Below are 25,758 nucleotides of genomic sequence, written 5' to 3'. Positions count from 1 at the left end.
TCTTATTGAATTTTATGCATAAGTGTGAGCTCTAGAAATTATTTTCATCATTGCAAATATGCTAGTGTATCGCAGATCCTTTTGGTAACCTTCAAAGAATGTCTTTACAATAAAGCATCAATTTATTGGCGTTGTAAAATTCTCCCTGAGCATGCCATAGATATCTTAAACCCCTACCTACTTAAATATTATTAAAAAATATCAATTTTTTATTAAGAAGGCCGGAAGTAGACTTTTTCGTAAATCAGCTTTCTTTAAATTAATCCGACTCTCGTGATTATTTTGTAGGATCCATCAGCTTCGCAACTATTTCTCTCACATATATCGAAGCTCTTCAACTCCATTTCTCCAAAATAATAGTCTTGAAAGGCCTGTGAATAAGTAAAAAGCGAAAATAATTAACGTTAGTGAAGAATATCTTGGTGCCTCTATATCAGATGTTAAAATTTACCGATAGCATCTTCGCGGCGTTGAAATAAATCTTCTGACCACGATTTCTTTGATCCATTGCGATTAATTTACTCGTGTTTATCAAAGTCATATGTAATTTAACGTTTTCGGTCCGTTCCACCCGCATCAGTTCTAAAATAAACATGATTTCACCAAATTTAATATTGAAAGCCATTGGGGCGTGGCAAAAAGCTACGGAAAACAAATTAGAATATCAGGAAATTATTGACAAAGATGAGTTGTAATTTGTGTTACGTTTTTCAAGGAAGAATCCAAACACTTTGTTGGCAATTTCTTGCAGTTTTTCATTCGGCAAAACTGCTCCATAAATTACTGATACTGTAGTCGGATCATCATTCATATAGTCCAATCCCTGAATTTTTATCATCAACGGATCTTTGTGGGCCTTCAAAATCGGCCTGTAAAGAGAAAAGGAAATATCAAATATTTTTTATGAAAATGATCGATAATCCAGCAATAGCTGATGCATTATTTTGAGAATATCTTGCAAAAAGTTAAAACATATTTGTGAAACTGAAAAAGAGTTCAACAGAAAATATGTCATGACATTTTCTCTTCAATCAGTCTCTCTCCTAGATATTAAGAAAATAATGGGCAATACCATTCTCGAATTCTAAAATTAGACATAAAAAAATTATTACTTGATTATTCTCTCGACACATTCATTGAGAACATCCGCAGCCTCTTTCATCTCCTTCTCGTCCAACAGCAGGAGCATTCCAACCGTTAAATGCAGTTTATTGGGATTGACGAAAAAGTCCTCGACGACTCTGGCGTCTTTGAAATCAGAATCGGCCAAGACTCGGTCTTTAAACTTCATGTAGTTCTGTATAAACTCATCGTTTTTAAGGGGAATGCTCACAAAATGAGTGGGTCGCATCTTCTTCCTCGAAGATTCTACCAATAAGTCTATCCTCTGTCTACAAGAAATCACATCCGCCCTCGTGTCTCCAGTAATTGTTATCAAATCTGTAGAATTTTTCCATGGAACTCTAATATTGGTTTTTGTCTCTCTCTCCAGTTTCTTCTTCGTGTCTCCTTTGTGGCCCACGATGAGACCATTGAAAGCACTAAAATCCGAAGTACATAGAGATTACATGACAATTACATAGAGATGTTTTGCGATAATAAACGATACAATATATATTGCCGAATGATGAAAGTACGCTCTCAAATGAGTATTAATAAACGCATTCTAATTTATTATGTCATTGATAGAAAATTAACGTGCCAATTAAAAATAAAATAGATAATTATTCAGTAAGACGTACGGGGGGATGTCCAGGGTATGTCGAAATTTCCCACCGTAGATCTGCTCAATATCAATTGAATCGTCTTCACAAGCCTCACTCGTCATATCATCCATCTCAGTTTGATATTCTTCTTGGTACGGTGCACTCGGCTGATTCGACCATATGTTGCTTTCGAAGAATCTGTAAGGGCGACCATGTACTCGCACGATCTCAGGCTTCAATACGTCCATTGACTTCGGTCAATAGTGCGTGGAAACGCGAGTGGAAAAAAACCAATCGAATTATTGTTTGAGGACGAATTAGCGTACGTAATGATATGAAAACAAATTCAGCCGGTGTAAACATGCAAGTGCATAGAAGTGAAGTTTGATGGTATCGTTCGAGCGGTCTGAAGTTGTCGAGAGCCAAGGGGCGCGGGGGGAGGTTGAAAAGGTAAGAATCTTTGGAATCATCACGTTTTCATTGATGAATGCTTTAACCTTTTTAATTATTAAGGGAACTCCTTCTTTCTAATCGCAATGACAGATGTTCTTATGACTTTCAATTTTCGTGGAGGGCATGTCCGTAAATCCGAATCAACAGAATCTGACGATTGGAAGCTCCTGCTGTTGGACGAGAAGGAGATGAAAATTATTGAATTTTAACAATTCAACAATTTTTTGAAAAATCTTACTCTAAAAAGATTGTTTTATAAAATGTTATCCATTACAAAATTCCCCTGATCAAACGGTTAAATTATATTATCTAAACTGCCATATGTTCCTTTATCATCCGGACGAATACCTTTTTTCGAACAGGACGGTATTTCGCCAACATAATCAACGAAATTTCTCGAAGACATTTTTACGAATCCTTTTTTTCTTTGGTAATCATGCGAGATTTTCCTGACGTCCAAAAAATGTCCAGAAAAACATTCTGAATTCCTAAAAACTAATAACTATCACCCCCTCATGCACTCAATTGAAAAACATCCACATAATCATTTTATTAGCCATTTATTTCACTTCATCAGTTAATTATTTATGTACAACCATCATCATTAATCCCTATAAATAATCAATCATCGATTAATTAGTCAATTAAAATTAAGTTCAATATATAATTCCTTTCTTTCTAAATTCATGTGCCATTGGAGATAGTGTGCGCCAGTGGGAACTTATAAAAATTTATTTCTTCTGACAGGAGTGATTTTGGTGTTTACTTAATCATCTATTCGTAACTCTTGCAAATTCATTAGCTCGTAGGAGATTAAACTCACGTTGAGATCTAGGTAATAACTTACACTCTGTCTATCGACCTCACGTTAATGTTACAAAGTTCATTAATTTATTTTATTTAAATGGTGATTCTTTTTTTGGCTTTTATACAATTTTTGCTGCCAATTTATTGGTTTTTGTCCCAGTTTTTACGAGTTATTTCTATTTACAATTCTTATAAATGGTGTATTGTACAGCTATAATATCTATCACACGTACTCTCACTTAATTCTATCGTCGTACAGATGTTAATTAATTTTTTTTTCTATTCATTAGTCATTTTTTAATGTTTTTTTTTCATGTGGAGAGAAGTGATTTCTCTCTTTCTCTCTCTCTCCACTAATTTGTATTTTTTTTAATCATTGAGGGGCAATTTAATTCAAATAACAATAATCATTAGTAATTGGTAATTAGAGGAGAACAACAATGGGGGGGGGGGTAGAAATATGAGGGTTTGGAAGCCTTTTTTACACTCTTCAGTTCGTAATTGAGGGGCGGGAGTGGGGCGAGAGTTACCTGAGATTTTGAAGGGAAAGGGGCGAAACGTCATGAATTGACGATTTTTTTTCATTTTTAGAACTACTTGATTGCTTGATTATCTCGGTTATGAATGCGTTGACATGAAAATAGGAAATTACTTTTTGTGGAGAATTGCATTTGCCACGAAAAAGCTCTACATGCATTTTTTATTCAACACTACTCATTAATGAAATAATGATTATATAAGCAATGAGTTTTATTTTAATTGACGGTTTTTTACCGTTTATCTGTTGTTAATGAAATATCTCATTGACGAGAGGGTTAAGAGATAGATAAATCAGAAGCTACTTTAGATGGGGGATTCAGTTCCATATAAGAAATCATTTCTGGAATTTTCTCTGTTAACGACTCATCGATGAGATAAAATGTCAAATTTATTCCACTCTTCCCCCCAGATTTCGCGGTGAAGGAAAATATCGATTCTGCCATGCTATTTGGGCAAGGGGAGGGGTAAGGGACGGACTGCAAAGAGAGAGACTTCGTTGAATACTTAGGGAATGCCCTGCAGTGTAAAATTGAAATAATATTCACATTTCCTTCAGCTCGTTTTACCCCAGAGCTCAATGTTCACCTGTCATGCATCATTTATTTTCATGAAAAATTCATCTTTTCTCATAGTTTTTCTTTACATCTCACTTCACCACTAAGACTTTCATCTACAGTCTCCCCTAAATCCCTAACATACCCATTAATTAAATAATAATAACAGAAATAGGGAAAATAAATGAAAGTCATGATTGAAACGTCATAAATTCACTTGTGTACTCTCGATTAAAGAGGCCGCCCTTTCTCTCTCTATATATATTTTTCTCACATTTATAAATTCTACCTATACACTTAAATCTATACATGACACGGTCTATACCCTATCAATTAACAACTAATTAATAAAAATCAGAAAGTAATTGTCTGACATATAAACGAATTCATCGGTGAAGTGAGCAATCCAAAATCAATTTTACAGCTCTCTAATTCTGCGATTATCTCGAGAACTATCGATCCGGGAGGAAAATATCAAATTACATTTTTATAGGGAATTCCGCGAGCTACAAAAAAGTCTCAAGACATTTCCTCCCCAAATCACTCATTACCGAGATAATGACAGAGCGCCAACTTCACTTCAGAATTTTACCTGTAACTCGCTAACTTAACATTCCACATTCTCTTTCCATCTAAAATCACTTGAATATTTTTTTTCATTCGCTTTAATTATTTTTTAAGAATAATTGCGAGATATTTTTTAATGATTTTTTTGAATCAAATGAATTTATTCATCTATTTATTTCTTACTGAGCAGAAGTAAAGAGTAAGAGAAAAAAACAAGTATAATTCTTTTAGAATTTATTTTATTTATTGCAATATCGACTAATCGATGAATCAATTACTGAATTGATCAATTGTTGAATGATTCTCATGAAAAATAGTAATTAAAAGAACACAATAAAAATCATGAATCTGGCAAAAAAAATAGCAAAAATGAGATTTTTCAAAATAATTTAATATTTTACAGTTCACATTATTCAACTCTGTTTATCATCATTATAATCATTATCTAGGGCGACTAAACTACAACTTTAACTTCAGTTACACGTCTCAATTGAATATTCTCTCTCTCGAGAACATATCCCCCAAATTTATTCAAAAGTGAATTCAATAATCGTGGTTTTAATTATAAATACAAAAGAAATATTCCCATCACTTTTTGTACTTTTTCATTTGCAAAGTTTATAAACGAGAAATATCCTCAATTGTTCAATGTATTGCTTGAATTTTCCATCCAAAGAGAAATGAAAAGTTCTAAAAGTTCAGGAAGTTTCACTTTCCTTGGATAAGAAACAAAATTAAAGTGTTTCTTCTTCCGATCAATTGAATTGAAATATTCCTTCTCCTTCTCATTCATTATTCTTGTAATAATTGACAGCATTTGTTCAAGGATGATTAATCATACCGAAAACATCGACCTTCTGGGAATAAACCGATTCCCAGTAATTTTAATTTTATTTATGTAATCATGTAGCTTATTCACGAAACGCGACGAGTGAATGAGACTTTTCTACCAAATACATAATCATCCCGAGAAGGAACGATACCAGGAGGAAATATCGAAAGACTTTTTTTTCATAGGCAAATTAGTCCCCTACAAAAAGCTCTGAATATATTTCCATTATAACATTATCTCCACTTTTCAAGCTTTAATCATCTCCGTAAATCTAATTTGACATTTTCTCTAAAAAATCCCATTCACCTCATCACATCCGTCATAAATATTTTCCTCCATTCACTCTCTCTTTCTCTCAAAAAAAAATCATCTAATTAGGTATCCTTGCACATTAATGACTCAACAAGTCCTACCTATCTTTCCCAACGGATTCCTCAATTTATCCCAACCCCCCTCCCCCCTGAAATAGCACTCAGACCTTAATAATGACAACTAATAATCCCCAATAACTGAATAATCATCGTCAGAGGAACGAAAATCATCAAAACCTTCACTAAACTCCTACCAACGATTAATGACTGAATTGTGGAAAAATATAAAACTTAACTAAATGTACACGTCATACTCGTCATCATTACACTTTAAGTTCTCTCTTATATGACTAATTAATTTTTTTTTTCTTATTTTTTTTTCCTGCCATTTCACCACACATTCTCATCGTCTATCTCAGATATCACTCGTCTCATTATATTTTATAATTTTTTTTAATTAATTTTTTAATGATTTTTTCCTCTTGAAATTTACATAAAGTACAAACTTAGCAAAACCGATAAACTTAACACAATTATGTCGGTTCCTTAGAAGCTTCCTCTGTCGTCTTCTTGTGATTTATCTTTTAATTCTTTAAATCAGTTAATTATGAGAGTAGCGTTTTGTAAGTATTTTTTTTTACTAATTACATTGGGTCACGCTCGTGTATCCGTCGAAAACACAAACACACTGTCTTTCTGGATCACTTTATCGCTTTCAATCAACTATCCACGTTTTCCCTTCCATTTTAGAACTACCGTGTTCAAAATTGTCTTTCACTGATTCTTTTTTTCTATTTTTGGGCCTGAGTGGATGGGCATCACTCAGAATTGTCCATGGGAGCACAAAACACTGGCAAAAATGTAATTTCCGGGCATTCTTGCCGGTGTTGCGAGCATTGAACGGGACGAGGGGCTTAAGCGGGCTGCGAACGCAGGGCGTAGTGTCCTTATAGATGGTCCTTGGGGGTGAGGAATATTATAACGTTTCCTCGAATGCTGCCATCAAGTCACTTTGCATATTCATGTCGATTTTGTTGGCCATCTGAAAAATACGAAATTCATAGGGATATTGCAAAATTTACTTGAGACCACGTCATTGGTTTCGCAATGAAGTTATCAAGTTGATGAAGGGATTTGATAGATCAAAATTCATAAGCGCGTGAGGAAGCTGAAGGAAAAAAAATGAATGGACAAAATAATTCGATATCCCCTCGCGGCAACGCGGACCCTTACATCCAAAAGTGTTTCAAGATCTTCTGCCCTTCAAAACCATCCAATGAACGTGGTTATCAACCACTGAAGGTCAAAAGATGGAGACCAGCCACAAAAAAAAATCAACCGTACGAATAAAGAAGAAAAAAATAATAAACTTACCGCCTCCCGACGTCGACGTTCCTGTTCCCGTTGTCTCTGCCTCTCCCTCTCGGCAGCAGCCTTATCAGACCCTGACGTTTGGCTCGGACTGTTGCTGTCAGTCTCAGTGGAGACCTTGATTTCCTCAGCCCTTGTGGCTGCTGGCATGGATGCACCTTGATCAGTGACTGTTTTCATGACCTTCTCCAGGGCGTCATCCTCCTCTCGCTGCCTCCTCTCATTCTCTTGCCTGAGGCGTTCCCTTTCCTGCTCCTTCTGCTGTCGCCTCAACTCCTGTTGCTCCACCAGTTGCCGTTGGCGCTCCTGCTTCTCTTTCGCCTGTTTTTTAAATGCCTGGAAAGAGTCCCTTGCTGCCGTTTTCATGCTACTGCCAGCGGTCGATTGAGGACTCGAGGCCTGCGCCAACGATGACCATGACGAGGCATTCTTCACGTTTTGCTCGACCGTCTGATTGTGGAAAAATATTTGCGTAAATTTTATGGATAAAAACTAGGGCGAGAGACACTTGAAGAAATTTGATTCTTTGTATTCGTTTAGCTGTGAGTTAAGTAATGATGAGAGACATTATGAAGTATTTACCTTATTCTTGAAAGCGGCAGCAAAATTAGCTGTATTTTTGGAATCAGGAGGTGTCATCTTCTTCTCAGAGGGCATCTGTCCACCCCCATGATTGCTGATCGGGGGCATTCCTAGGGCATTCATTTCTGCAAAGAAAGCTCCCGCTATAGCGTCAGCGTTTAAGAAGTTTTGATTAGTACAAGCAATCAGTGAGGTGTTAATAAAGCAATATTATAATTTTGTCAGGAATAGGAGCAAGAGCAAAGCAAGTAGTAATTGCTTTTCATGAAAATCTGCTGTTATCAAACTATTAAAACGTTACTTGGTCACTTTCCCTAACTACCCTAGTCCCACAAAAAAATTATGAAAATGGAAAACATACCATCCATAGGTTTATGTGCCATTTGTGACTGCGAAATGATGCTTTTCTCCTCTTTCTTAGCCGGAAGTTGAGGAATCATTGGCATGGTGGGGACCATGGGTGGATCAAATATCGAACTGATAGGACCCATTCCCAGAGCCATACCAGGGATGCCATTGTTATTCAGTAAATTTTGAGGAGATGTGTCCCTCTTGAAACCGTTTGAATGCTGTTGAGATGTACCCATCATACTGTGAGAGTTCTGAAGATTCGATGTATTCATCATACTCTCAAGCTGATTGTGCAGGGACATTGGATTCTGGCTCATTCCTTGTTGTAGGTTGAGCCCAAGATTGGACATGTTGAGGCCGGCTAGATTCAGGGTCGACGGCAAGGACGATGGCATCATGTTCACTGAATTTTTCATGTCCTGGAGAATGTTCATATTCGTGTTGTTGGGTGTCAGTGGGTGCATACTCGGCACCATTGGCATGTGGCTATCCTTCTTTATGTTATTTTGGGCGTCCACTGATGACTGACTCGTTGGTATTGATGCTAATGAATTGTAAGTTGCCAGTAGATCCGGCTGACCGATGCCTCCAGCTTCCGAGGGTGCTGTAACAGCTGGGAAAGCACTGGTAGGTGCCTGGGGTGTATGCGTTACAACGGGAGAGGGTACCGATGTGTTGATACTTGTTGGTGTCACTGATGGTGGTGGTGTTGGTACAGTAACCGATGGAGTGGGCGGATTTGAGGTGGCTGGTGGTGGAGGTGTTGGTTTTTTAGCCGGTGCTGGAGTAGCCAGTGCTGTTTGCCTCTGCGGTTGAGCCGGCATCGATGCATGACTGGCCACTGGCATCACCTGGGCTGCTGTTACTGCTGCCACACCTATTGCTGCTTGATTACCTCCTAAGGAAATCATTTACCAATATTAACAAAATTTTCTAACTAGAGGAATAAACTATCATAACTAGAATTATGGAATTGTGACTGGATTTACGTTTGAGATTTCATGAAAATTTTATCATGTCTTGGTGCTTTACCTTGATCCGATGAGAGCTGATTGGACGGCGGTAAGACGGGCTTCACCACAAGTCCAGTTATGTTTCCACTCGTTTGATTGTTCAACAGTAGATTCCCTGAGTGATTTGCCTGAGTAAATAGAAACAATTTAGTAACAATCAAAACAAACAAAAGAAATATGCAATTTTTCAAACGTAAATTTAAGAAAAGTGATTCATACCGGAAGTGTGAGATTTCCGCTGCCAGGTGTTTTCTTCGCTTTCTTTCGAGGTGGACGACTCGTTGAATTACCTAAAAATTCGTGAAAATATTCATCTAATATTCGGCAACCTACAGACTATTATAAACACATTATGGAAAAAAAAAAAATGAAAAAAAAAAAAAAAAAAAACAAAACAAAATATGGACAAAAATTCATTTGAAAGCAAACATACTAAAAAAAATGAGTGAATTTTTTTCTTACCAATGCTCATCATTGGACAATGTTCCTTGATAACCTAAATTAGGAACTAAATGAAGGACATAATGCGTCAGAGGATACCAGCCATATTAATAAAAACCTAAAGAAATACATAATAAAATAAATCGCCATATATTTACTGATAGATTTTATTCATATACTTATATTATAATTGTATCACTGTGTACAACAATGTTTTTTTTTTTGCATTTTTTTCATTTCATTTAAATATCTCAATCGTATGATCTCCACTATTTCTCAACCCACTTGGACTTTCATATCTCATGATTCACTGCTTTCATTTTTTCATTTTGTTTATATTAATTAAAAAATCTTTCGCAAAACAACATTTCTCTCATTTCACTCTACATTAATCCATAATAACTTCTTTCCAATTGTTAAATCAATTGCGTTTCAATTGCGCAATAAATTACAATGATTTTATTCTTTTTACCACTAGGGCACACACAGCATTCGTCGTTTTTATTATTCTATCGTTTATCATTTTTTTTTGTTTTTCATTCATGAAGATCCACCCCAACGAAAGAATAAAACATCTCTCAGTATTATTTTTCTCTCTAGTTATGTTTTATCATTAGTTATTAATGTATTCTCTATTTACGGTAAATTAGGGTAAATTAAAACTCGAATAATTTTACGATTAGTTCAAAGGAAATTCTCGGGCTGGGAAAATTTGTTTGGGGGGAGGAGAAAAATCATTCGTCGTAGCACAAAATGTGAGATCGGTCGTGAATGGCTCGACATCGGGAGTTGGGATAGGGCTGTGGATAATTAAGAAAATCTATGATTCAAATCCCCAGTCATAAATTCACTTCATTCCATCTGTTTATTAAATTCAGCTCAACAACTTCAGTTTCCAATCTACTAGGGTAAAATGCTACTGTGACTAGGGTTTTGAATAGACAATTTTCCAAGTTTGAAGTGAGTTTGCTCCCAGATCTCTACGTACACCAGTGTCTGAAAGAGCATGAAGTTAATGATTTTGCTGGGGTTTCGAAGAGATGCGAGCCACTCAATATTCATATGAAAATATCAATAAACTGAAAATCCGAGGGAAAATTCAATTTACATTCCCGTTTTCATCCATAATCGTTTCAAAAATTATTCAATTCAATCTTAATCTATTATTAATACTTAATGATACATTAGCGTTATTATATTTTTTTCCCCATCATTTCTGTTTCATGTCAAAGTATTTACAAAACGTGTCACGATGAAAAAAAGAAGTGAACAGAAACCAGAATTTAATTGGTTTATAAATTAATTAATGAGTTATTTATCCGGAAAACTAGTTGTCTATTTTGACTATGGAGTGTGGATTCTACTATTTAACATCGCTGGATGAATGCTTCATAAATAATTTAAAGTTCGAACTCGAAGAAAAAAGTTGAAAAACGTCCGATTTTTAGAATATTTTCACGTATTTTCCTTCATTAAACAATGGAAAATTATTTATCGAAAATTATTCATCGTTGATGTTCAATAATTGAGGAAGAATGGAAGTTGAAAATTGGTGGAAATTTTCGGAAGGCAATACGAATGGTTTTTGTTAATATTAAATGCCCTAGGTTTTTAATAATCTAATTGCTAGGAATAAACGAAATCTCATAATTTTTATCGTATCTCTGGAATTAATAGTTCTATGAAAAAATGTCACAAGACCATTTTCACCGGAATTTAAATTCCTCGTAAAAAGTCTCCTAAGATATTATCCCATAGACCCACTCATTATGGAGATAATTGGACGATTAAGAGAAAAAAAAATCAATTTTGCGCGAAATTCGACGAAAATCATCGGTGCAAATAATCAATCTATCTAATTTCCCAAAAAATACGGTCCACGTACATAAATATTGATAATCACCCGGAACAGACTTAAAGCCCATCAAAGACCAAAAACTAGCCCATCAAATCTACAAATAAACGTCTAATCTTTTTAGTTTTTTTCACGAAAATTTCATTACTTTTACTTATTCACTTTTTGTTTTCATATAAATCCTTAAATGACGTAATTTATAATCTCCTTAAAAATCGACGAACACATTCTGACCGAGCTTTGATCGATCAGAATTGGTACTAATATTAAATTCATTTTACACTGTTTATAATTTTCTTTTTCTGTTTACTTCAATCAATCAATTTTCTCTCAATCAAATCATCAGATTTACCGCTTAAATTCTTTAAGTACGCTGTTGTGAGTGCATTAAATAATATTTAATTGTACTCGAGTGCAATTATAATTTCCACCCTTGATTCGTAATATTTATATCATTTTTCATTATTAAACGAAAAGACCTCGTTAATTTTGTCAATTTTTTTCGTAACTGATGGAGTGAAAATTTCCGTTATTTCTCATAGTAAGTAAACTATTAGTAACCGTCCTATGAAATTGATTTCCTTCTCCTCTGCGAAGAATATTCAATCCAAATGCTGGTTATGAGCCCTTGTGATCCCGATCCTCCTTAAATACATCAAAAACCCCTTTTTGCGTGTGAAAAAATGATTTTTTGGATTTTAGGAGAAACACCGCAGAGAACGATCAAACTATGACCAGCGTGTGACAGCAGAACTATTTCGGGTTGTCCCAAAATCATTTCCGCTTCCGTCTAATGGACGGCTACTAAGAAATTAAAGAAGGGCAAATTTTCACTCCAGATAATTACGAAAAAAGAGGAGAAGGTGAAATGGACATTTTCAAATTTTATTTCTCGTTCGATCCAATGATATAATTTCGCCAAATAGTTTCTCACTTTGAAGATTTTTTTTCCGCTTTCGAGAAGAACAAAAAATCACGAAAAAATAAAATTATTGAGGATTCACCATTGTTGATACAAGGCTATCGCGAATATCACAAAATCTCCCGAGGATTCGTCACGTAAAAATGAAAAAAAAATTGACAACGGGGACATCATTGGTAAAGCCAACGTTCAGTAAAACTGAGTGTTGGTAGATGACTCTCAACTGTTTTTTACAAATCGATCAATTTCCCACCGGTTGGAATCGCTGTCTAAAGAATTTTCGATAGCCATGAGTTTTGATAAGCTTGTTATTTAAATTTTCTCGCGGTAAATTTATCCTGAATAAAATAGTTATTGCACTGAGAATGGTCCATCACACTCCTCCTCCTCCTCCCAAACTAATGAATCCATGATCAATTAAATTAACTTCATTACTGTGCCAATTAATCAAGCACCTTATCTGAATTGCGTCCATAATTCTCCTTATATTACTTCTCTCTCCCTCTCTATATATATATATTTATATATTTATATAGTAAATTAATCAATTAAATTTACATGATATTCTCAACAAAACTCGTCGTACGGAGCAGACATTTACACATAGAAATATAAAAACAGAGAGAATTAAAGGGAGGGGAGAAAAAATATTTATCATTGTTCATTAGACCCTATAGCTAAATGTGTCTCGAAAAATCGCGTATAAAAGACTTCTAAAACGTTTGTTTATCTTCAGTAGTTAATTTATTTGTTAATTAGGACGAGTGTTCATTCATTTGTTGGAATAAAAAACAAACAAAAAATCCCATTTAATTTGTTCAATTAACCATCAATACACAATCACCAGGTGATAACCATCCTCAGTAATCAACAATTGAGTCGTTAATGAATCTAGATCAATTAATTACTTGAACAAGTCGTTCCCTTTGGCATGTAAAACCACACCGATCGATCAATTTCAATTCATCAAATTACCTCCAATTAATAATAATTAATCGACAATTTTCATCATGTTTACGAAGAGATGTAAAAGTAGTATAAATGATCTAATTGCGGATAAATAAACAAAGGATAATTAATGATTAACTGATGATTTAATCACCGGAGAAAAGCTTAGCGGAGTGCAAACAATGTGTTTGGAGGCCAGTTTCATCTTTATGCATTATTGTTAATTGTTAACCAATTATTCAACTTCATTTAACACCTCGATTTTATCATTTATCTTCACTTTCCTTATCGTCGTATCTCAAGCGTCGTCAATTATTATTCTTTAGTTATAGTTTCAGTATATTTCCTTATTTTTTGGTTGATTTTGTCAATATCCTGAATTTCAAGATTCATAACTTCTGGTTGAAATGGATTAATTGGGATTTTATTGAACGGTTGAGGATATTTTGAGGATTGATATATTGGTCAGAAGCTTTTTAGTCAAATTTTTCGACAAAATTTAGCACATGTCAGTGAGAGAAACAAGTTTGATGGAGGTAATGGCTAGTTAGGCTGATTTATCCAGGAACTAGTGGAAAGTAAACTCAGCGCAGTTGGTGTAGCTGAAGGATTTAGAATTCAGGTGATCATCGGTAGAGTTTTTTTACATTTTTTAGGCTCAAGTTCCTGTCCATCCGGTAGACAATAAACTTAAATTGACAAGTCTACTGAAGATCGAGTTGAACGAATTTACCATGTTAATGGAAATTACAAGTCCACCACTGGCACCAGTGACCACAGCTCAAAGTGATTACTGATGATAGATATGAGCATAATTGCTAATGTTAACGTTCAAGAGATCCCGGTAACTTATATTTGGGTACAAATCGATGATTAAAACGAGCTTCTGACCAGGGCTCCAAAGCAGCCCAAATACCCCAAACCCTCCAATAAAATCATCCTCAATCCTCTCCGTTAATCTGTCTCACAATGTATTGTCCCACTTCTCATATTTTTCATTGGATAAAATCCATTAGCTATTCAAAATTCTTTCAATTCAATGCAAAAAGAAATGATTTTCAGGGAATTAATTTTTGGTCATTCTTGGCTGAGAAAGATTATCCTTTAGAATTTTCATTCATGCTAAAGTCCCCCTAATTCAATGAAAAAATATCCAACCACCATACACATTGTCTGCATTTTTTTGTAAATATTTGTTTGAGAAAAATACAGGAATATCCCGATTGATTGATTGAATACAGGAATATCCTGATTAATTCATCGTTTCTAAGGAAATAAATATGTGTAAATTAGGGACTGGGCAGTCCTGTGCACTCGAGCCTTGCCGCTTCTATCACGTGATATCAGCTGATTCCGCCATTTTGGCATTGGAATTTTTTTTCCACGATAATAAAAAAATAACTAAGATCGTCGTTTCTTCCTATTATTATCATTCAATTAATCTGGCAATGGATTAATTAAATTCTCAACTTAATTCACACACTCTCGTACTCTTCCCCACCCCCCGGCCCCGTCGCTCACGCATTCATTTTTTTAATTATCGCAAAATTAACCAAAAAATGATAAGTATATGAGTGAAACGATTGCGAAAGATTTTTTTATTTTATATAAATTAGTTCTCATCATTTTTGTCACTATTAGCCGCCATTTTCCTTGGGCTCTTGCCCATGGTCAAAATAGCTGACATCTGGTTGATATGGTAGATGCCAAAAAATAAATAAAAATTCGATGATCATCGAATTTTTCATGTGTTTTATTCGTGTCATGCAAAAAACGACAAAAGGAATCAATGAATTATTTTGAATTGTCTTTTGTCAACTTCGTCATTGACTTTGGATCGTTAATGAATGCTTATTCATTAATTAAATAAAGCTGGTATATGGCATATGGTATCCTCTAAACACAGTCTGCACTCCACTAGCTCACCTGCACTTTATGTTTTTTTTTCGTGATTGTTATCATTTTTTTTCATCTTCCATAAAAATAAAACAAGAGAAAAGAATTGGCTACAATTACTTAAATTAATTTGATTGTTCAAGTGAAAATTGAGTGTCCAGAGTCATTATATATTACGTATTATACACATTGGATTTACCAACGTGATATTAGAATTTACACAATTGGTTCATTAAACAATTGTTTATAATTAGTTGATTACTTTTTAATTTAATGATTTTCTTTAATTTACAATTGTTTGTTTCTGTGATGTATGAGTTTCAGGGAGGACTGGACATTTAATTTCCATTTGAAGATGGACTTTTGGTCATTAACGTTTAGAAACCGTTAATTAGTGATCAACACCGTCCTAATAAGTGATATATGTGTATATATTTGCTTTTTTCTTTTCTAATGAAGTATTTTTCGTTCATTTGGGTGAATTGAAGGCATTTGCGATAATACTTTGTGCTTCAAGTTATAACATATTTTCATTTACTGAACGTCTTTGACAATTGTTAATTAACCACTCAATTACTAAATTAGTGGTCGTTGTTGATTTTTGAGCTCACGAGAAAATCATATTTACAATTTATCAAGAAGAGAAGTGAATACTCTGTTGTGAATCAAATAATTGATCAACACATTAATGAATGTGTGACAAAAATGAAAAATGATTTAATTAATTAACAAAACTGTAAAATAAACAAAACCACAATTTGATCATCAAAAGACTAGAATTTGCCCTTCATTTTGAATATTATAAACTCAAAAAATAGATGGAAATCATCAAAATTTTGTATTTTACAATTGAAATTGTCAAAGAACGAGAAATATATCCATTAAAGAACTCGTAGTGATTCATTTAATCAGCATGAATGATTTAATTATCGCAAATACTACCCACAAAAAAATTGAAATTGCGTAATAAAAAATTGTCAGTTCGTATTAAATACTGGAGGCATTCATTTCAATTGGCAAAAATAAGTGCCTCCACTGTTGTTCCCTATTAGGGTTGACCTATCATTCATTTGCTTGTGATTATTGCAAAAGTTGGTTTTTGTTTTTATGAAGTAATTATCTAACCTGCTTCACTGTCGCTGGAATCGCTGGAGCTCGATGATAGAGAACTACTGCTGGAATCACTGTCACTGCTGCTACTGCTCGACGCCGACAGCCGCGATGGCCCACTCGCACCACCTGGCCCAACTACATCAACTGATTTACTGCTGTCTTCTGTGGAGTGGATAAAATAGAAATATTTAAGTCAAGTTCTTCATTATTTGCATTTCTTTTTTTAAAGTTGGAATTCAAGTATTGATTCAAATTATATTTAAGCAATGAAATCCAAGAATTATCATTGCATGAGAAATCCATTCAAGTATTTCTTACCTTTCTTAGGTGCCTTTTTAACATTGCCCAGTTGTCCAGTGACATCCTGCAGCCTCTTCTCAAGCTCCTGTTTCTTCTCCGCCATCTGCTCATCTTTACTCTTGCCACTCAACTTCTTATGAATTTTCTTCCTCAAACAGGACGCTACATAGCTCTCCAATTCTCTCAGTGTAGAAGGCTTGAGTGTCTCAAAATCAATTTCAATTTCATCAGGATTGGAATCCCTGAGCGATGGCTCCCTCGACTGAATAATATGGACAACCCTTCCCAACTTATCACCAGGTAATTTGTTGATATCCAATGACAATTGTCTCTTTTCATCATAAGACATTGGTTTAGCATTGTCCTCGTCCTCAGAATCAAAAGCAATTGGTGGTGGTTGACTCGTTGCATTTTTCTTCTTTGCACCAGCTGATCTGCTATTTGTTTTTGGTCTCTTCTGAGTTGCATTTTGGGTAGCTGCCTTACCTGGACCCCGGCTCTTTGTTTTAGTCTGCTTGGCACTTGCTGATGCTGTTGCATGTGCTTTACCACCACCTGCTGACATTCCTTGATGATGATCAGGAACAACCATACCTACATTAACACCCATACCTGATGGTAGTTTAAGATCACCACCACCCATTGCAACACTCGCTATACTGGCGTGAGCACTGTCTGTTACATTTGCCATTCCAACGTTAGGCTTCATCAATTTTTCCATGGCACCACTGTGACTACCCATACTTGGGGCACGATTCAGAGATTTTGGTTTCGTCTTCTCCGGCTTCTTCTTTTTACTCTTCTTACGATCCGACTCTTCTACGAGCTTCTCTATCTGTCCGGATATTGCTTTCAGCTGAAAATAAAACGTTTATACGTGATAACTATTGTACCACCATATAGTTTTAATAAATGTTAGTATAATCACTATGTAACGACACAATTCATGACTAGAAATTTCAATATTGTAGTCGATTGGATGTTTTGATTTTTATATAGCAACAACTAGAGGAAATTATCAGGTTTTCCTTATTACCAATTTTGCCAATGAAAATGTAATTTTACCTCTTTTTGAAGCGCCACTAGCCTCTCTCTTCTTTCAGCCTCAGAATCGTCAGTCTCTGACGACGAATCAGACCCTGAACTGCTGCCACTACTGCTGCTACCTTTCATCGCCATAATCCTGCCCATGGGCTCGTCCGGGACCTTGGCAAATCTATAAAGATTGGTGATTTTTTTTTATCCATTCGAAAAAGTCTAGTAGAGTTTCGACGACAATGAGAACAAACAATTTCTTACCTCATTTCAAAAACATCCTGGAGCTTTTTCGCCATCGCCACGACATCATGATCAGGTGGATTGTACTTGTAACAATTTGTGAAGATAAGTCTGACATCGCCAGCAAATTCTTGAGCTGTTTTGTACTCTCTGCTATCCATTTTCGTTTTCACACTACCCAAATCCATCGGTTTCTTTATGATGTCATGGTAATCATGGAGACCCAGTAATTCAGCATCAACTGGCTTATAAAATGGCCACGCATAGCCCTAGATAGAAAAAAATTAGGAAAATAATTATCAAGAGTTTTCTAGGGATTTTTCAGTTACTTTTTATTCTAGATAATTACCGAGTGTTTCTTTGAAAAAAGCTCCTTCAGAATTTCGTTGCAGGACTTCAGAGCTTCCGAGAGCTTCTCCTTCGACTTTCCACTCGCGTGTTGAGGCTATAATTATTTTTCCAATTAATTTTAACGATGAAAATAAAGGAGATGGAGAAAGAAGGGAAGACCAGAGAGTTAACGCTGAATAACCGGATAGTCGATTACCGAAAAATTGAATTAATTGTAAACAGGAGTTAATTTCCTTCAGGATAAGTCCAAACTCATTGAATTCGAAATTATTGTTCAAGGTACTATTCAACAGTTACTAAAATCGTTTTTTTTACGAAATAAAAATGGAAATAATTTTTAAATTTGTTTTCAATTCAATCTTGTTGGTTACACTTTGGAACTTGGTTTAAAAATTCTAAAAAACATAGCGAGACATCACAGATGGAGTAGTGAGATAGATGGTTGATCGAGTGAAATCAAATACACATAAAGAATAAACGTTATTGTTTAGGTGGATCAACACAATGTGATTGAAATATTATATTATTTGATTCAACTCAATCACAAGTATGTCTGATGATAAATATTATGTGTACCTGTTGGGCCATTGCTCCCATGAGGGGCATGTTGGCCTGGTGGAATGGCACAAGGCCGTCTTCCGCTTGCCTCGATGGCTGAAACAGCCCCATCATCAATCCCACTGTTAGTATGTTAATGCAAATGACGTGATCATACATGCAAACTGACGACAATTACAACAATACAACAGTAAAATGTAACGATGAAAAAATACATTTTGTCATTTAATATTCAACATATTTGCGCTGCACAAATGATGAAACACCCCTGAGTGAAATAAACTCCGAATAAAGTATCAATCCCGAAAAGATAATAGAAAATGTCCCCGTGATTTTCGAATCTCCAAATTCACCCTCAAACAATCTTCAAAAATAATAAAACAAAACTGTGAAGAAAAAAAAAACAATGATCTCCTTACCTTCTTGATCTGTCTGCCGGACTCTCTCCTCGTTGGTATTTTAGCAATTTTCGAGTCCATCGGAGGATACATAGGTTCAAATGAATTCGCAGTAGGTGTAGTTGTATCCGCCTTTCTCTTAACTCCTTTCTTGAGTTTAGCTGGTTGAGATGGTGGCAGAACAGTAGGTGCTGCTGCTACCTGAGGTGTTGGCTGTACTGGTGGTGTTGGTGGTTCAATGGCCGGTTGTGCATGATAACCAGTGGCTGGTGGAACAACTTGTTGGGGTAAAGAATTGTGGGTTGCCATTGGTATGACACTAATAGTCAGTGGAGGAGCTATTGTCGTGGTATTGGTGCTACCAGGAACAGTTGGTGGTGCTTGTGTGCCAATTGGTGGCATTGGTACAGCTCCAGTTGTTCCTGTTGTTGTCGCCGTTGGAGGGAGACTATTGGGAACGCTTGAGGATACTGTCGCTGCACCTGATGATGGACGGCCTCTACCAACACCTGCCACTGGACCTGGCACCGCTCCTGGCGCCGGTGGTCCTGGCAGCGGTGCCACACGACCTACCTTTTTTCCTTTCGGACCCTTTGTCACAGGAGCCTCTAACTCCATCTCCTCTCGAGGCATTTGTGCTACCTGAGGTGGAATTCAATACATTTATTAAAACGTTAACACGAGAGATAAGTGCAAATTATTTCAATATCACGAGGTTCTCTCACCTTCGTTCTCTATCAATTAATTAATGACACATGATTTTACCTTCGTCAGAAATAGTTTCTCAAGGGCTTGCGCCATGACTACGACATCCTCCCCAGGTTTGTTATAAACATAACAATTTCTGAACATGGTATTGAAATCCTGAATGGCCTCTCGCGCTGACCAGTAGTACGTATTTTCCAAACGCTTTTTAATCGTCCCCAAATCCATCGGTTGTTTTATTATCTTGTGATAATCCGGTAGATTCAGTTTTTTCGCATCCACTGGCTGTTGAAAGGGCCAAGCAAACTGGTGCTTCCATACTGGTTTTAGGACAGCTTTCTGAAGGAACTGAAGTTGATTTGTCACTCTTCCTGGCCTCGTGGGTGGTGGTACCACAGGTGGCTGGACAATGCCATTGACCGGTTCGACTGTCGGCTCATCGCGAGGCGGTGGAGTTTTCGCAGGTACAAATTTTGCTCCTGTTGTCGTTCCAGGGGCGCTTGTCTGATAAAATAATAAAAACGATATTTCTCTAAATTCGTGTACTAACGATGGAATGACGCAATTAAGATAGGTCTTTAGCCTCAGTTTGGAGAATGAAGAATGGGTTTTCGTATCTAAATTTTACAACTATTTTAAAATGATTCTAAAAAAGTTACGTTCTATAGGAACTCTCAAGAAAAAATCTGCCTTTGTAAATTACGTAATTATCTATGGACTGAGAGGTAATGTAATTTACCGTAAATATTATTCTGGAATTTTCGATGAAATTAAATAATTACAAAGAGATTAACATATGGAAAGTGATTTTTTCACGTGTGCATATCGATTTTATAAATGTCTAAGGAAGTTGTGTGCTTGTCATAGTTTATTTATAGTTCCTAAGAGGACAGTTTCTGTCGAGTCGTAAAAGTTTAACTATTTTAGTGGTCAAAGCAAACATTGTCGTTGAATTTTTAACCAAAAAACATACATTTGAGAATTATTAAAAATTGAAGTCTTACCTTCGGTATATTACACAGCCTTTCGCGCTCCTCCACGTCTAACTGTAATTTCAATGAATAAACAACAACATATTATTTTCTGAACATACGAGAGCTTACAAAAACTATAAATGAAATTTAGAGAAATTAAAAGAGAAAATTCTTACAGAGTTATTCTGCGAATTGGTGTCCACCTGCTGCTGCATGGTTGCTTCGTTTCTGAAAATCAATGATAGAAGTCCGTTAGAATTTCCAAATAATCACCGATATTTTATTAAACAATAATTAATAATGAAAATTTGATGTTGAGTTTCAATCACTTCATTATTCGTTAGCCGATTAGTTTTATCAGGACAATCCGGCGTTTTGGAGGAAAATCGTGGATATATTCGTGAACTTGCTCCACCGGAACTAATTACTATTATCATTTTTATTCGGCATGAATCATTATCAAGATAAATAATTAAAAATTCCAAAACCCCAAATTTCTCGCGAATTGATTTTAGCTTCTGACAATTTGTCAATTATCTTATGAAGGAACGAACACAGACAAAAATATTAATGGAAATATTGATAAATATTGATCTTTGGGCAGCTTTTAGAAATATATTCATGCGATGAACTTTTTTCAATCATCAATAACTTTGAATCGGCAGAGTGAAATCCAATAATTTTTGGTAATTTTGAAGACATAATTATGGACTCTAAAGTGCGCTCTGACTCACTGAAAACGCTTCATTCCATCAGTAGATATTAACGATTAAACAAGACAAATTGAATCTCATCCTCCTTGAACTGATGTGATAATAACAAAATATTAATATGAATTACCTTTCAGACATAAATGGTACATAAATGCAATGTAGCAGACAACTGCCTTACGTTGATGCCCAATGCTACGAGGCTTCACCAACAATCGAGGTGACAATGATACAATTGATCATTGTTGAACATGAAAATTCCTTTACGAAGATATTACCAATTCTCGGTGATGGTGTTGAGGCATAACAACAAGTAATAGCCTACCAGAAGGTAGTTACTTGATATGTCAGCCCTGTAAACCAACGATTAACCCCTGTACTCCACCCAGAATTCGAGATAGCAACATCTGCATAAACAAAATTATTCAAAATTTAAGATTCCACTGATAAAATGAAACGCGTTATTATTCTCATCAGAAATTATTCAACAAATCATCATGAATTGACTAAATAACCCAATTTTCCTCAAGTAAGGAGTGATAATTATCCCCAACACAATAAAACAAATTATTTTTATCGCCAGAAATTTCAGAAAAAATTACAGCATAAAATTACATACATTATGAGTGAAGCCTTGAAATCATATTCGAAAATATAGAATTACTAAATGCAATAATGAAATATTTATGATGATTTTTGGCGCCAAAAAAAACTATTTTTTTAACCACTTTTGTTACTTTGCTTTAGCATTTAAAAAATCATTTTTGTTCATTTACATTTCATGAAAACAAAATCATGAAAGTTGAATCATTACTTGACTGAGAAATCATTAGTTATATATTATCATAAAACTTGATTAAAACTAAATTGAACGTAGCAAAATGTTAATCATGTGGCAGCAAAATATCCCAAATCTAGCAAAAATCTATAACCTCATCAGAAATTCCACATCAGTGACGGCCTCCCCTCCCCCTAACCACCGTTTAGGCGCCAAAGATGATGTTTACGTGTCAAAGTGTCTCTGGCCCCAGAAACCTGTCTCCAATCCCGAGTAATCTCAATAACACGAGAAAAAACCTTCCAAAATTTTATGTAACATCTCTCCCCCTGAACCTATCTTCAAAAACCAAATTTCATTTTTTTCTCCGTAAAAGCCTCTAACTAAAATCTCAGACCCTCTAAAAATCGCCTCTACAGATTCGCGTATTCTTCGAAGCCCTTGAAATCCCGAAAATCATCCTAACAAGTAGGTCTCCAAACTAGGCCAAGATCCACTCTCCCCCGATCAATCCCCATTCCATGTAGCGATTCCTCTTTGGAGCTCGTAAGTCCCCCTAAACGTCTGTACCCATCAAAATTCTCTGAAGGCCCTCCTAGAACAATAGTATCAATGAAAACTGTCTGAATATGCCCTAAGACCCTCTGAAACTCCTATCACGCCCAACAACACCGTTCAAACCTCCTCACGAGGAGTTCCCTCAACAAGTTAACTCAGGATCGATCCCCTATTGCAGAATTGCTTGGCCACAATAACAACTTCCTCATCTATGCCATGATATATGAACAATTCTCTGAACCTTTTCCAATCTTTTCAATACAAGAGGCCAACCTCGTCCATTGAAGTGACCCACACTCCACCATTTAGGCGCCAAAAACTATTTCTACGTATGAGATTGCCCTTAAACTCTTAAACCTTTTGCGAATCCCTACAATCTTCAACAATATCTTTACACAGCTTTCACAACCTTGAACAATTTTCTTACCACTAAAGAAATCCAAAAGATCAAACTTATTTTTCTCCCCTTGAAACCCCAAAAAAAATCTCAACTCGTCTACAAATAGCTTCTACGGCTTCCCGTGTTCCCCAAAACCCATAAAACATTGAAAACCACCTTCTCAAGTAGGTCTCCAAAGTAGGCCAAGTAAGATCCATGTCCCTGCGATCAACCCCATCACGTTCAGCAGTTTCCCATGAGATCCCCTGAATCCCTCTAGACCATTTACACGACTAAAAACTATCCTGAAACCCCAGGATCGTCGAAAACCACGAACAGCCCAGAAACGCCGCCCAAACCTCCACGAGGAGTCCCCCAACACATCACCTCGTAATCAGTCCTCGAGTACCTTAACCCCTTTTATCAATAAAAACATGTCGAGAAACCCTTCGAGCCCCCTAGACCCGGCCACCACTAGAAAAATATCCCTCAGAAAACTACGAAATATCCTCTAAACCCACATCAACACCTCCAGCAACCCGAGCACGTATCACCCGCACCCACATCCCTCCACTGTCGTTTCCCAGTCCTCTAAAAATCTGTCTAGCTTCTATAAAAACATTGTCAGACCCCCTGAGCTTGCCGTACGCCCAAAAAATTCATTAAAAAAACTATGAAAAAAGGAAAACCCCCTCGAAAACGTAAAATTCTACTCACAGACACACAATTAGGCATCGCCATTCATTCAACATGGCGGTGCTCCCACCGAAGAAAGCTCCCAAGGGCCCCCTCCACCCCCTTCCGCGCCATACAAATACTCAAGTGAGAAACCAACTTGATTCTTACCTGCTTAAAAATTCCATTAAAAACTCCAAAAATCACTCGTGCACACAATATTTATCCATAAAAAAATTTCCATAAATCCACTGGCTATTGTTGGACACACACACGCACAACGCCTTAACGCCGATAATTCCACAGCGCTTTCTCCCTTGATGAGTTTGGTTGGTCCGTTTGGGTATTATGGCCGACCCCGAAGTTGTTTCTCCCACCGTTTGTCACTACCACTCACTTTTACGAATGCGTCTATCTCACTCAATAAACGCCGTGGTAACGTTCAGTTCATCTTAACACGACGCGCGGGGTTTTAACCAACTCAGCGAACACTTGTCCATGATTTTCGGGAAATGTTTTAACGAATTTTAACGGTGATTAGGTGTGAGAAATGAATTTTTTTTTCCCAACAGGGTGAACTTTTTTTCCCCGAGAATTTTTCACACTCTCCGAGGGAGAATGTAACGATCGCTTCGGATATCCAACAATGGCTACGAGATTCTGTTCCAGCGTTTCTTGGGTTCAGAGTACGCTTGAGACACAGACGCACACTAGTTGGGTGTGCCAACTCTCCCATCCTATATACGTAAAGCGGCAGGACCGCCGATTGGGCGAAACGGGATTGGCTGGAGTGGAAAATGGTGGGGATAATGAGGCATTTGAACATTTGAAAATACACCCTTTTCTATTTCGCCATGTTATAAAACGATTTTGCAAAATACTAAGAAGATTATTTATCCTTTTTTTGCAATACCTGCTCCTGCTAATGAGGATGGAGCCTTTACATTTCTTATTGCACATAATTTCAAGACAATTTTTCTTATATTAGTAATAAGGGACTGGAAATTTTATTGGTTTTCAGAATATTTTTCTTGTAAATGCGGGTTGTCTTCGATTTCTTCCCTTTTACGGAAGGAAGTGATTCATTTTCATTTTCAATTCGACGGGTGGATTAATTAAAAATCCAATTCCCGTTTCTTAATCTCACCCAGCAAATAATATTCACCAGTTTATTTTAACATTCAACAGAACGTTAGTTGTTGTCGATATATTATTGAAATATTGTTGGTTGGGGAGTCATTGGGTTCTCTCTTTCTAATTTTTGGTTCCTTCCTGATCATGTCATAGCTGGCATCCGAGTTGTTGTTAATGTAGACTGGCGGCTTCCGTTGGCATTGACAGGATTTTTGTTGCTGATAAATGAATTTTTACTGAACTCCAAAATTGAGGAAATGGCTTGTGAGGTTGTAAGGACTAATGGGTTTTATTTACTATTAATTAAAAGGTGAGCGTTTTTGTAGGACTAATAGGGGCTGGCAGGTTTCGTTAATGTTGGTGGAAATGTTTAGATTATTTATAATGGGACTTGAAAATTTTTTTCTTGATTCTTCTTTGAGATATTCGCGGTTTTTTTTCGCATTGGAGGAGGGGATAGAGTGGGGGTATGGTCCGGTTTCAGTCATTCCGCGCTATTACCCAAGATGCACTGCGGAATGACGTATCACTGATACAATTGATAAACAAACAATTATTTGTAAAAATCTGATGCGACAATTATTTTAATCATTTTTTAAACCGTCGGAAAATTTTTTGGACGATTTTCCGAGGGTTTTGGGAATCTTCCCCGCCTTTTTCGACGTCGCGTCACCCCGGGTCCCGCCATGCTGGCAAAA

General features: G+C 36.1%; 2 protein-coding genes across 7 annotated transcripts; both read right to left on the bottom strand.

The window, feature by feature from the left end:
- Positions 1-99: 99 nt before the first annotated feature.
- LOC135160083 (activating signal cointegrator 1 complex subunit 1) lies at positions 100-2,102 on the bottom strand. Its single transcript, XM_064116260.1, has 5 exons — positions 1,743-2,102; positions 1,113-1,541; positions 706-869; positions 452-582; positions 100-371 (listed from the first exon to the last, which is right to left on the bottom strand). The coding sequence occupies exons 1-5, from the start codon at positions 1,952-1,954 to the stop codon at positions 255-257; spliced, it is 1,053 nt and encodes a 350-aa protein (XP_063972330.1). The 5' UTR covers positions 1,955-2,102; the 3' UTR covers positions 100-254.
- Positions 2,103-2,702: 600 nt separating this feature from the next.
- On the bottom strand, positions 2,703-25,750 carry LOC135160053 (bromodomain-containing protein 2-like). 6 transcript variants are annotated; one of them, XM_064116209.1, is made up of 18 exons: positions 24,098-25,750; positions 21,667-21,943; positions 21,003-21,054; positions 20,857-20,898; positions 19,913-20,356; positions 19,169-19,789; positions 18,768-18,845; positions 18,190-18,285; positions 17,862-18,109; positions 17,628-17,778; positions 16,581-17,418; positions 16,275-16,424; positions 9,307-9,377; positions 9,107-9,215; positions 8,085-8,972; positions 7,724-7,866; positions 7,145-7,591; positions 2,703-6,812 (listed from the first exon to the last, which is right to left on the bottom strand). In XM_064116209.1, the coding sequence occupies exons 2-18, from the start codon at positions 21,675-21,677 to the stop codon at positions 6,747-6,749; spliced, it is 4,455 nt and encodes a 1,484-aa protein (XP_063972279.1). In that variant the 5' UTR covers positions 21,678-21,943; positions 24,098-25,750; the 3' UTR covers positions 2,703-6,746. The 6 variants fall into 6 exon arrangements, with proteins under 6 accessions (XP_063972279.1, XP_063972283.1, XP_063972281.1 ...); XM_064116213.1 differs by lacking the exon at positions 21,667-21,943 and having other exon boundaries at positions 16,581-17,117; positions 17,175-17,418; XM_064116211.1 differs by lacking the exon at positions 24,098-25,750 and adding an exon at positions 23,969-24,097.
- Between the last annotated feature and the right edge of the window lie 8 nt (positions 25,751-25,758).

Source organism: Diachasmimorpha longicaudata, chromosome 3 (genome assembly GCF_034640455.1).
Source record: "Diachasmimorpha longicaudata isolate KC_UGA_2023 chromosome 3, iyDiaLong2, whole genome shotgun sequence".
NCBI lineage: Eukaryota > Metazoa > Arthropoda > Insecta > Hymenoptera > Braconidae > Diachasmimorpha > Diachasmimorpha longicaudata.
The sequence above is the reverse complement of the archived record's forward strand: the minus strand, read 5'-3'. Positions and strand labels throughout refer to the sequence as shown.

Bases quoted from the DNA above. Each gene is read 5' to 3' on its own strand.
- LOC135160083 (XM_064116260.1), bottom strand. From the start codon at position 1,954: ATGGACGTATTGAAGCCTGAGATCGTGCGAGTACATGGTCGCCCTTAC. The intron at 1,542-1,742 runs GTACGTCTTACT...TTCGGATTTTAG, and splicing joins CATACCCTGGACATCCCCCC to TGCTTTCAATGGTCTCATCG. The intron at 870-1,112 runs GTAATAATTTTT...TTCTCTTTACAG, and splicing joins TGTGTCGAGAGAATAATCAA to GCCGATTTTGAAGGCCCACA.
- LOC135160053 (XM_064116208.1), bottom strand. The intron at 19,790-19,912 runs GTAAAATCATGT...ATTCCACCTCAG, and splicing joins AGAAACTATTTCTGACGAAG to GTAGCACAAATGCCTCGAGA. The intron at 9,216-9,306 runs GTATGAATCACT...CTATTTACTCAG, and splicing joins GCGGAAATCTCACACTTCCG to GCAAATCACTCAGGGAATCT.